This window comes from Monodon monoceros, unplaced genomic scaffold, assembly GCF_005190385.1.
Source record: "Monodon monoceros isolate NGI ecotype Baffin Bay Population unplaced genomic scaffold, NGI_Narwhal_1 Super_Scaffold_13, whole genome shotgun sequence".
NCBI lineage: Eukaryota > Metazoa > Chordata > Mammalia > Artiodactyla > Monodontidae > Monodon > Monodon monoceros.
The window spans coordinates 42,043,861-42,057,264 of NW_021703769.1; the positions used below are offsets into that span (position 1 = coordinate 42,043,861).

Consider the following 13,404-nt stretch of genomic DNA (forward strand, 5'->3'; position numbering starts at 1 on the left):
TGTTGTTTTTCTAAACATCAACAGCATGAACACTATTCTGAATATTGCCTTTTTCACTTCACAAACTATCTTGGGGAAAATTCAGTACGAGTAAGTCCACTGCACTCTTTCTAACAATTCCAATTCCACTGTAGAATACTCCATTGTGTGGCTATGCTACAATTTATGTCCGTACTTTCCTTTTAATGGACATGCAGTTTTTTCTCATCTTCTGCTTTACCAGCGAAGCTACAGTGACCATCTTACACCAGTTGCCTACAGTATGTGTGGCTGTGTATCAAGAGAGCAAAATCCTAGAAGGGCATGTGTGAGTCATCTATATGTATGATTTATTTTTTAATTGCCAAGGTGTCCTTCGCAGAGGCTGTCACATTTTTTTCATTATTACTTACTTTTCAATTTCGATTCAAACAAATATAACCCATGAGGTGGTCATCTTAAGCTCAGTTAAACATTCAGACTCACAAGACACGGTAGGCCATGCTTGGCATCTGTCTGCTGGGCAGAAAGCAGAGCTGCGGCAGGAAGGGCAGGGTCCCAGCCGAGCCCAGGAGCTACTGCCTTTGACCCTCCTGAGGGGTCCAGATTCAAACGGGCACATGGTACCCACCTTGGCTGAGAAGCCCAGGCCCCACAGGAGGTAGCGTCTCTTGTAACAACACCAGAGGCACAACCTCCAGGACCCACCAGGGACAAACCCAGTAACAAGAGTCATCACCCACGGGGAAACCCCGAGCTGCAGTTTCTCACAGGGGTTTACATACAGTTCATCCTCATGCAGCTGCAATTCACCTGTTAGGGGTCACTGTTATCATTAGGGATGCTGTCTGGTGATGAAGCTGGCATCCCACTTTTACCTGGTTTACAGAGAAGGAGGCCAGCTAGTTAACCCTTAGTAAAGGACAGTCATCCTGAGTGAAGGAAAAGAGCTGCGTTAACTCATCACCACAACACATCCCTGCCCCTCTGCACCTCGAGGGTCATCTTGTACACAGATGGTACTCAATAAATGTTTTCCACTGAAGAAGTACCGGTGGCAGGTGTTATTATGACTGCATCGCTTATTAGATGGTTGACAATTTTCAAAACAATTAGTAACCCCTTTATAACATGGCTAATTGTACAGACACCGCTGTTAGGGTTTTTCGTCTATAATCAGAGCCGAAACATTCTGACCATTATCATCAACTCGGGAGACAATCACTGACTAAATGTACGCATACAGACTACTATTTTGGGGCACATGCAAAGAAAGACCTACCTAAGTCCTTTTAAAAGACATCTTTAGTAACACTAAACCATTTCCAATTAAATTATTCCTTGCAAGGTGTCTGTTTAGAAGACAAATGTTCAGGATTAAATAATACTCAGATTAAGTTCCTGTGTTAAATCAAGAGGAAAACTACATCAGAACTTCAGCAACATCAACGCCACCAACAGGCAGCCACCTCATGTCTCCCACCTGTGCCCACACACTGGGCGATCAAGTGTTTTATCTCTTCCCAGTTGATGGGTGGAAAGGACATCTCCTTGAGGTTATAATGTCCACGCAGTAAAAGACAGAGCTTGATGACGTTCTCCGTATCTACGTGCACGTATATACTCATTGCTTCAGATCTGCACTGACCGTGTTGCAAATGACAGAAAGCACATGTTCACATGTTTAGAAGCCATTTCGAACTCTCTTTTCTATGAACTATGCTCATATTCTTTGTTCATTTTTCTGTCAGGTTGTGATCTTTCTTTTTTTTTTAAATAGAAGCTCTTTTCATAATAAGGAAAGTAGTCTTTTGTTGCAGGAGTCGGCAATCTTTTCTCCTGGTTTGTACTGGTTAGAGCAAATTTCCATGATGTCATGTAAATGTGCTATGCCCTCACTTATTTTTCTCCCGGTGAGCACTCACTGAATGAGACAGAGAAGTTAACGTTCCCCGTGGCGAGTGTGTGGTCTCTGTCTCCTGCCATTTCCTACAATCGTGTTGGGGTTTTTTTCTTTTATGAAAGCTGACTTCCTATTTGATTTTAATTATGAACTGCACTCTCTGTCATGATAAAGTGCTTTTTCTAAGGCTCACATCATGCTGTTTCTGCACTGCTCTCTTTCCCCTTGAATTACCTGGTAGGCCTCTGCCCATTCTCACACACACCATATCACCTGGTTTTACTGTGACCCTCTCTGAGATGCATCTATCTTCAAAGTTTACACGTAACGACACTTCTATTATCCTGCTATTATTTATAGTTTATCTGCGACTCTGGCTACACAATGAGAAATCCATCATCCTTCCACCTCCTCTTACTCACTGTGGTCTTTGTTTCCTGGACTGTTCTTGCTTATTTCATTTCTATATTGTTTAATTTTCTTGTTATCTTCAGGTACATTCAAGAGGGAAGAGTTAACATTTTCTCTCTGCCAAATTCAAAGCAGCAGTCTGCTTTGAAATACAACAAAAGAGGACATGTGAAAAGACAAGATATCCAAATGCTCGACTTCATGAATCATCTGAAGAGTGCAAACTAGTCATTCTGTGATACCATGAAGCTCCAACAGAGTGGCTACGATGAAAAATAGACAATACCAAGTACTGGCAAGGACCTGCAGCAACGAGAACCGGCATCTTCACATACTAATATAAGTTGGTATAACAACTTTTAAACATGATTTGGCAGTATCTACTAAAACCAAACATAATGTACCCCTTCTGACATACCAACTCCACTCTGAGGTATAAGCCTAACAGAAATGCATCTGGACATTCTTGAAAAGACAGGCAGAAGAAAAGTCCAAAGCAGCAGTAATAGCCCCAAAAAGCCCATCAAAAATAGAACAGATGAGTTGGGACATACTTGTATGATGGAATACAATACAGCAATGATCATAAATGGATCTACAACTCCATGTACCAACGTGGATGAATCACACAAACGGTCTCAGATGTAACTTGTTCACTATTATTCACTGCATGGCACACTCCCACCGGCCCATGCAAGGCCCTTCAATTTGTCATTGTTCTCACTTTCCCTTTTTCCCCCGCCCCCATCCTGCAACCCTGCTGCCTGTACCCTGTCACCTCCCCAGCCCTCATCATGGGCCAGCACCCTAGTACATCTGCAACCCTTGGGTTTCCTATGCCTATGTGGTTTTTTTTGGTTTTTTGGGTTTTTTTAAATACACCAAAAATATTTTTATTCAAAATTTTTTATACTCAGCAGCTCAATTTTTTTTATATTCAACAGAAACAGAGATGGCAAATTCTATGAGGCCTCATATTCAACTAAATTCCAACTCATTAAAATTGGTTTTCTTTTACTTTAAAAAAAATTATCATACAGTAAAATTGACTTTTTGGTATACGATGCAATGAATTTTAACACAGGTCTAGATTCACGCAGCCACCACTACAATCAGAACACAAAACAATTCTCCCAGTCCAGAAACCTCCCTCCGTGCTCTTTTTGCTGTCACAACCTCTTCCCACCCCTAACTTCTGAAAACTCCTGATCCGTCCCCTATCCCTAAGCTTTATGAGAACGTCACATAAATGGATCTTTTGACACTGGCTTCTTTTTCTCAGCATAATGCCTTTGAGATTCAACCAAGTTACTGGTGTATCAAGAGCAGTTCTTTCATTTTTATCGCTGACTTATTCCATGGTATGGATATACCACAGTCACCGCTGGAGGGCCATGTGGATTGTTTCCAGTGTGTGAACTGAAAATTTCACTTTTCTAGTGTAAACACCCAAGAGAGGGACTCATGGGTCACATGGTGAGTGGATATTTACTTGGTAAGAAACTACCAAACTGTTCTCCAGAGCGGCTGCGCCATTTCGCACTCCCGGCAGCAATGTGTATTTGCTCTCCAGCCCCATCAGCACTTTGCCAAGCGGGAGTGCTTTTTTAATTTTAGCCATTCTCATAGGTGTGTAATGGTGTTTCATTGTGGTTTTAATTTGCATTTCCTTAATGACTAGCAGTGATGAACATCTTTTTTTGCATTGCTTTCTTTTCTTGAATTTTATTTTTTTATACAGCAGGTTCTTACCAGTTATCCATTTTATACATATTAGTGTATATATGTCAATCCCGATCTCCCAATTCATCACAGCACCACCACCACCCCCCTGCCGCTTTCCCCGCTTGCTGTCCCTACGTTTGTTCTCTACATCTGTGCCTCAATTTCTGCCCTGCAAACTGGTTCATCTGCACCATTTTTCTAGGTTCCACATGTATGTGTTAATATACGATATTTGTTTTTCTCTTTCTGACTTACTTCACTCTGTATGACAGTCTCTAGATCCATCCACGTCTCTACAAATGAGGCAATTTCGTTCCGTTTTGTGGCTGAGCAATATTCCACTGTATATATGTACCACATCTTCTTTACCCATTCATCTGTGGATGGGCATTTAGGTTACTTCCATGTCCTGGCTATTGTAAATAGTGCTGCAAGGAACACTGGGGTTCATGTGTCTTTTTGAATTATGGTTTTCCCTGGGTATATGCCCAGTAGTGAGATTGCTGGGTCATATGGTAATTCTATTTTTAGTTTTTTAAGGAACCTCCATACTGCTCTCCATAGTGGCTGTATCAACTTACATTCCCACCAACAGTGCAAGAGGGTTCCCTTTTCTCCACACCCTCTCCAGCATTTGTTGTTTGTAGATTTTCTGATGCTGGCCATTCTAACTGGTGTGAAGTGATACCTCACTGTAGTTTTGATTTGCATTTCTCTGATAATCAGTGATGTTGAACAGCTTTTCATGTGCTTCTTGGCCATCTGTATGTCTTCTTTGGAAAAATGTCTGTTTAGGTCTTCTGCCCATTTATGGATTGGGTTGTTTGTTTTTTTAATTTGAGCTGCATGAGCTGTTTATATATTTTGGAGTTTAATCCTTTGTCTGTTGATTCCTTTGCAAATATTTTCTCCCATTCTGAGGGCTGTCTTTTCATCCTGTTTGTAGTTTCCTTTGCTTTGCAAAAGCTTTTAAGTTTCATTAGGTCCCATTTGTTTATTTTTGTTTTTATTTCCATTTCTCTAGAAGGTGGATCAAAAAAGATCTTGCTGGGCTTCCCTGGTGGCTCAGTGGTTGAGAGTCTGCCTGCCGATGCAGGGGACACGGGTTTGTGCCCCAGTCCGGGAAGATCCCACATGCCGTGGAGTGGCTGGGCCTGTGAGCCATGGCCGCTGAGCCTGCACGTCTGGAGCTCCGCAAAGGGAAAGGCCACAACAGTGAGAGGCCCGCGTACCGCAAAGAAAAAAAAAGATCTTGCTGTGATTTATGTCAGAGTGTTCTTCCTATGTTTACCTCTATGAGTTTTATACTGTCTGGTCTTACATTTAGGTCTTTAATCCATTTTGAGTTTATTTTCGTGTATGGTGTTAGGGAATGTTCTAATTTCATTCTTTTACATGTAGCTATCCAGTTTTCCCAGCACCACTTACTCAAGAGACTGTCTTTTCTCCATTGTATATCCTTGCCTCCTTTGTCATAGATTAGTTGACCACAGGTGTGTGTGGGTTTATCTCTGGGCTTTCTATACTGTTCCACTGATTTATATCTGTTTTTGCGCCAGTACCATATTGTCTTCATTACTGTAGCTTTGTAGTATAGTCTGAAGTTAGGGAGTCTGACTCCTCCACCTCCATTTTTTTCCCTCAAGACTGCTTTGGCTATTCGGGGTCTTTTGTGTCTCCATACAAATTTTAAGATTCTTTGTTCTAGTTCTGTAAAAAATGCCATTGGTAATTTGGTAGGGACTGCATTGAATCTATAGATTGCTTTGGGTAATATTGTCACTTTCACAATATTGATTCTTCCAATCCAAGAACATAGTATATGTCTCCATCTGTTGGTATCACCTTTAATTTCTTTCGTCAGTGTCTTATAGTTTTCTGCATACAGGTCATTTGTCTCCCTAGGTAGGTTTACTCCGAGGTATTTTATTCTTTTTGTTGCAGTGGTAAATGGGAGTGTTTCCTAATTTCTCCTTCAGATTTTTCATCATTAGTGTACAGGAATGCAACAGATTTCTGTGCATTAATTTTGTATCCTGCAACTTTACTGAATTCATTGATTAGCTCTAGTAGTTTTCTGGTGGCATCTTTAGGATTCTCTATGTATAGTATCATGTCATCTGCAAACAGTGACAGTTTTACCTCTTCTTTTCCAATTTGTATTCCTTTTATTTCTTTTTCTTCTCTGATTGCCATGGCTAGGACTTCCAAAACTATGTGGAATAATAGTGGTGAGAGTGGACATCCTTGTCTTGTTCCTGATCTTAGAGGAAATGCTTTCAGTTTTTCACCATTGAGAATGATGTTTGCTCTGGGTTTGTCGTATATGGCCTTTATTATGTTGAGATAGGTTCCCTCTATGCCCATTTTCTGGAGAGTTTTTATCATAAATGGGTGTTAAATTTTGTCAATGCTTTTTCTGCATCTATTGAGATGATCATATGGTTTTCGTTCTTCAATTTGTTAATATGGTGTATCACATTGACTGATTTGCATATATTGAAGAATCCTTGCATCCCTGGGATAAATCCCACTTGATCATGGTGTATGATCCTTTTAATGTGTTGTTGGAATCTGCTAGTATTTTGTTGAGGATTTTTGCATCTATATTCATCGGTGATATTGGTCTGTAATTTTCTTTTTCTGTAGTGTCTTTGTCTGGTTTTCGTATCAGGGTGATGGTGGCCTCATAGAATGAGTTTGGGAGTGTTCCTTCCTCTACAATTTTTTGGAAGAGTTTGAGAAGGATGATGTTAGCTCTTCTCTAAATGTTTGATAGAATTCACCTGTGAAGCCATCTGGTCCTGGACTTTTGTTTGTTGGAAGATTCTTAATCACAGTTGCAATTTCATTACTTGTGATTGGTCTGTTCATATTTTCTATTCCTGGTTCAGTCTTGGAAGGTTATATCTTTCTAAGAATTTGTCCATTTCTTCCAGGTTGTTCATTTTATTGGTATAGAGTTGCTTGTAGTAGTCTCTTGGGATGCTTTGTATTTCTGCGGTGTCTGTTGTAACTTCTCCTTTTTCATTTCTAATTTTATTGATTTGAGTCTTCTCCAGGAAGGCTCACGCCGAGGAGTACTTCCCAGAATTTCTGCTGCCCGTGTCCTTGTCCTCACCATGAGACACAGCCACACCCCACCTCTGCAGGAGACCCTCCAACACTAGCAGGTAAGTCTGGTTTAGTCTCCTATGGGGTCACTGCTCCTTCCCCTGGGTCCCGATGCACATACTACTTTGTGTGTGCCCTCCAAGAGTGGAGTCTCTGTTTCCCCCAGTCCTATTGAAGTCCTGCAATCAAATCCCAGTTACCTTCAAAGTCTGATTCTCTAGAAATTCCTCCTCCCATTGCCGGACCCCCAGGTTGTGAAGCCTGACGTGGGGCTCAGAACCTTCACTCCAGTGGGTGGACTTCTGTGGTATAAGTGTTCTCCAGTCTGTGAGTCACCCACCCAGCAGTTATGGGACTTGATTTTATTGTGATTGTGCCTCTCGTACCATTTCACTGTGGCTTCTCCTTTGTCTTTGGATGTGGGGTATCCTTTTTGGTGAGTTCCAGTGTCTTCCTGTCGATGATTGTTCAGCAGTTAGTTGTGATTCTGGTGCTCTCACAAGAGGGAGTGAGAGAGCGTCCTCTCCTCCGCCATCTTGAACCAATCTCCCTGACTATGTTTTTAAATTCCATAAATTTGATCTTATGTAAAAGTGAGAGCAGGAGTATATATGACATGATTACATTTATATAAAGAATAAAAATAGGCAAAACTGAAAACCAACCTTTGCCCTAAGAAGTCAGGATAGAGGTTACCCTTGAGGGGAAGGGCAGGCAGTACTGGGAAAGGAACATGAAGAGGAGTTTCTAGGGCGCTGGTAACGTTCTGTTTCTTGATGGAATGCAGGTTAGATGGGTAAATGCAGCTTGTGAAAATTCACTGATACGTATACTTATAATATGTATAATTCTTCAATGAAGAGTTCACATGTATGTATATATACATATATGTGTGAATATAAACCACTACATATATATCTGTATGTCTGTAATCTATGTAGTAGGAGAAGCAAATACGTGTCAGAATCTTTTGCCGTACTTAAATTGTGCTTTGAAACTCTGATACACATGGCTGCATAGGCAAATAAAATTATTAAAAGTAGGAGCTTTTATTTGCCTGTACTTAAACAAATAACCCCGAAATAGAACTCTGATATGAGTAGCATTTTCAGTGAATCATGGCAGCATCTGCAATAGGATATTGTGGGAATAGAGCAATGTCACTAGAAAAATTTACACTTAAGGACACCTGCTGGACTTTCCTGGTGGCACAGTGGTTAAGAATCCACCTGCCAATGCAGAGGACACGAGTTCGAGCCCTGGTCCGGGAAGATCCCACATGCCGCGGTGCAACTAAGCCCATGCTCCACAACTACTGAGCCTGTGCTCTAGAGCCCACAGGCCGAGAAGCCCGTGCTCTGCAATAAGAGAAGCCACCGCAGTAAGAAGCCCACGCACCGCAACACAGAGTAGCCCCCACTCACCACAACTAGAGAAAGCCCATGCGCAGCAACAAAGACCCAACGCAGCCAATAAATAAATAAATAAATAAGAAACTTATGAATGTTACCTTTATTAAAAAAAAAAGAACACTTGCTTATTTTATTGAGCATAACAAATTTAATAAATTTTGGATAAGCCTGTATTGTCTCACAACACTTTTAGCTTCACAGTGTGATAAATTATTTTAAATTGGACTCTTGTTCTTATTATAATGTATTAAATTTATGAAAGAATTTTATCTTCAGTTTATCCTAAAACAGACAACTATCTTTTCCATCCTCACTCCCAAAACTACAGTAACAAAAATAATCCTTTAATGACTGTGGTGGTCTTTGGCTATGAAAGAAACAAGACAACAAAAGATCACAAAGTATAAGGCAACTGGCATATACAACACCTCTGAAGACGTTCCTCAGACAGAATGTGTAAAAGTTTTAATAAAGTTTTTCTGTCCATGTGATAAAGCTCCTTTCGAGGATTTCCTCAGTTTAATTTTAAAAGGCTGATCTTTCTTTTCTCATAACTTATTAACATATTAAGTACAAGAAATTAAACCAAGAATTTTCCAAGTACTTCCCTTCACATGTAGTAGTTTAGATGATCTTTACATATTTACTTCAGATAAATGTTGTTAAAACATTGAAAAAAGATCCCAATAATAAGGGGTATAAATAAAAATGACTACTGTGGCTCGTGCCATAAGTGATTCAAGCCTGACAACATCAAGTGCAGCTGGACTCTGTGCTAACGGTTTCTTTTCACACACGGGAAGGCTCCACATCAAAAAGTACAATGTATGTGGAGATATCTTTAGGTGCAGAGCAAGTCCTGGCCCACTGCAGTCCACCAGCTTACGGGACAGCACTGTTGGGTGTGTTCCAGGACTCAGGAAAGTCCGCAAGGTTCTCGGCCTGTCGATATTCTCACAGGTCAAACCACTCACGGGATGTCAAGGACTTCGAGGGCCATATTTTCCTGAAGGGAAAGCTGCTCTGGAGAGAGCAGTGTGCATTTAAAGAAAAGTTTTGGGTTTTTTTAATGATACACTTCAGACATCCATTCATGGGTTAGGAAAATGGGAAGAACTGTATCTTTATTTCTAACTCCAATTTAACCTAAATTTTCTTTTTTTTTTTTTTTTTTTGCCACACCATGCAACTTATGGGATCTTAATTCCGCAACCAGGACTGAACCAGGGCCGCAACAGTGAAAGCACCAAATCCTGACCACTGGACCGCCAGGGAACTCCCTAACTCAAACGTTTTAAAAAGTGCTCCTTGGAATCTAGAAAAACGGTACAAATGAACTTATCTGCAAAGCAGAAACAGAGACAGAGATGTAGAGAACAAATGTGTGGATACCAAATGGGGGAGGATGGGATGAATTGGGAGATTGGGACTGACACATATACACTACTATGTATAAAACAGATAACTAACGAGAACCTGCTGTACAGCACAGGGAACTCTCAATGCTCTTTGGTGACCTAAATGGGAAGGAAATCTAAAAAAGAGGGAATACATGTATACATATAACTGATTCACTTTGCTGCACAGCAGACACTAACACAACACTGTAAAGCAACTATACTCCAATAAAAATTAAAATTAAGGGACTTCCTTGGTGGTGCAGTGGTTAAGAATCCGCCTGCCGATGCAGGGGACAGGGTTCAAACCCTGGTCCGGGAAGATCCCACATGCCGCGGAGCAACTAAGCCCGTGTGCCACAACTACTGAGCCTGCGCTCTAGAGCCCGCGAGCCACAACTACTGAGCCCACGTGCCACAACTACTGAAGCCCGTGTGCCCAGAGCCCATGCTCCACAACAAGACAAGCCACCGCGATGAGAAGCCCACGCACTGCAACGAACAGTAGCTCCCTCTCGCCACAACTAGAGAAAGCCCATGCGCAGCAACGAAGACCCAACGCAGCTGAAAATAAATAAATAAATAAGTTTGTTTGTTTGTTTTTTTAATTAAAATTAAAAAAAAAAAGAATAGGGCTTCCCTGGTGGCGCGGTGGTTGAGAGTCCGCCTGCCGATGCAAGGGACACGGGTTCGTGCCCCGGTCCGGGAAGATCCCACATGCTGCGGAGTGGCTAGGCCTGTGAGCCATGGCCGCTGGGCCTGCGTGTCCAGAGCCTGTGCTCCGCAACGGGAGAGGCCACAACAGTGAGAAGCCCGCGTACCGCAAAAAAAAAAAAAAGAAAGAAAAAGAATAAAGTTTGAACAGGGAAAAAATAAATAAATAGAATTTAAAAATAAATAAATGAAAAGTGCTTCTTGATTCTCTCTCACTACAGTATCCAAACCTAACAGCACGGACCACACTATGAGCACAGAATGCAGCTCAGTACGTGCACCATGCAGATTATAAGGAAGTTTTCTGTGAAAAACACAAAAGGACAAGGCTCCTTCACAAAAACCCCAAGAGGTCCTGAAGTGAGGCAGTTTCAACAATCAAACAAAGACCCAGGGAAATCGCCTGAGCCAGGCCACAGGGATGTCACACGTGTCCCTGCATCACCATAACCACTTCTATAACGGGCGATACAAAACAGAGATTCAGGAAGGTGCTCAAACGAGTCTTTCATTCTGTTAAAATACATTTTCAAGTCATAAAATGCTTGGGTAGACTCTTAAACATTACTCAAGCCCCTCGATTTCCTTCCACTAATGGAGATTATGCTGCTAATCCTATTGCGTGCTAAATGTCCATCCGTAATTGATAACTATTAGATAGTTAATCATTTTGGGTTTAGTGGATAAAATCTTACACACGGAGCACATAATGAATGCAAAGGCCAACGGGAGCATGCTGTAAAGGAAAGGCCGGCAAACTCATTCAAAGCTTTACTTAGCACTTATTTACTCAAATCAATACAACCACGGAGATAAGTGCCTCGTTAAGATCTAGAAATTGGTGCCATTACTCAAAGAAAATTACCCATAAGTCTCAGAAAAAGCCAACCTGATTCCCTTGAGCAAGCAGCATTTTCAGCCTGGCTATTTCAGCTCGCAGCTCACGGATGAGCTTGACGTTGGCGTCCTCATTAATGGTAGGCTTGTTGATGATGTTTTTGGCTCTATTTGCATAGCGAAGAGTACTTAGGGTTTCTCCGTAATTGACATCAGCAGGTGAAATGGCTGTGAAGAATGAATTCAAAAAGTAATTTATCCGGCGCTCCGTTTCATTTAACACAAAGTTGGTTTGTAATTTAAAAGTCAGATTAACCCCAGGTCATTGGATAGACTAAATATTCATTGCCACAGTCATGAATATTAAAAATTATCTAGGACTCATAGGAAAAGTGCTCACTGTACGAAATTAAATGCCATTTCGCTCTTTTTAAGTTTAGAATCAGCCATCTAACCAAATCTCCTCTGCAGCTTAGGGAGTTTTCTCCGTTGAAAATATAAGAAGAGGATTTCAAAACTATGTACGCTTCCAATGTAAAGTAGAAATTTAAATCCTTTTAAAAGTTCTGGCAAAACCTACCACCTGTAAAACTCCAGAGCATTGTAATTTTTGAAAAGAGTCAGTAGATCAGCTAATTCTTTTCTGCCTAAAGCTCTGGTTAATCAATCACACCCCAATGCCAACAAACTTCAGGGCTTAAGTGACTACACAACCACGTCTGGGGTGCATACCCCCAGGTAGAGCCCTTGCCTCCACAGGGACTCCATGGCATGGGTGTAGGGAGACACGGGGACATGGAAAGGACATGGGGGCGTGGTTAGGAGGAAAAGCATTTCTGAGTTCTCCTCAACAGTTACCTCCCCTTTGCACATTTTTTTCCTCTTTTCTGCTTCTTCCTGTTAATTAGTGAAAAGATAGACATATCACTGTTATTATTTGCTAGATTTACTGGGCTTTTTCCTCTCGATTCTTAATTTTAAATTCCATATTTTCTGCTTTGAAATAGAAAAAAAAAAGTGGGATTATTTTTACTCTATGTCCCTACAATGATTTTCTCCCACGAGTTAGCAGCGTTAGAAGTTTCTGTCCTGTTCTTTCAGCAAAGCTAAGAATCATTCCCCATGGACGTCGGCTTGCATAACCAAGAACATGGCAAGTTAATGTAACTAGGAAGAGGGAAAAAGAGTCAATAATACAATACTGTAGACTGGATCGCAGAAGGTGCTTTTCTTTAGAACAGAAAACCTTTTTTTTTTTTTTTTTTTTTTTAATACAAAGGTGCTATTTCCTAATGAGACACTTTAAACTTCAGTAGTTACAGTTAATTCACACGAAACACCGTAGGCTGAAGAAAAAGAATTTAAAATTCTTACTGGCAATCATGATAGTTTTAGAGTTTCCTCCAAGGCTATCTTTTAACAACCAAGTCAAAACAGAATCCCTGTAAGGCACAAAAACTTGCTTCTTCTTTACAAGAGGGTTTGCTGCATCCTGAGATAAATCAGCTGTAGGAGAAAAACAAAAGGGCGGGGGGAGTTAAAGGCAATCATTAAAGATTTTTTTCTCTAATTCGGCTTCAAAAAACCTTGAGGTTATTACTCCGGTTTGTGACACAAACATTAAACCCAAGTGCTCCGCGCTGCTATGACACCACCAAGAACGAGAAGAAGCAGCAGACAAGTATGAACCCACCTAAGGCAGAAATGACATTTCCCAGAGTCACGAGGGATTTGTTGATGTTCCCCCCTTCCTTCAGCCGGACCCCGGTGGCGCCAGTGGCATCTGCCCGCTCACTTCCGGCAAGATCGACTAAGTGGATCTTACTCACGGTTTCACATGGCATTTCAGAATCAAATTTTGCCTGTGGTGAAATACAAAAGCAAAGTGGAAGAGGTATAAAGAGCCCCAATG

At 41.2% G+C, this 13,404-nt stretch overlaps 1 protein-coding gene across 3 annotated transcripts in view; it reads right to left on the bottom strand.

The window, feature by feature from the left end:
- KIF16B (kinesin family member 16B) overlaps positions 1–13,404 on the bottom strand; it is a 293,377-nt gene that overhangs the window by 231,605 nt on the left and 48,368 nt on the right. For all 3 annotated transcript variants that reach the window (XM_029220041.1, XM_029220042.1, XM_029220043.1), the window contains exons 8-10: positions 13,186–13,354; positions 12,867–12,998; positions 11,545–11,720 (exon numbers count right to left, since the gene is read on the bottom strand). In XM_029220041.1, coding sequence (XP_029075874.1) covers positions 11,545–11,720; positions 12,867–12,998; positions 13,186–13,354 — 477 coding nt within the window. The remainder of the gene's footprint in view (positions 1–11,544; positions 11,721–12,866; positions 12,999–13,185; positions 13,355–13,404) is intronic.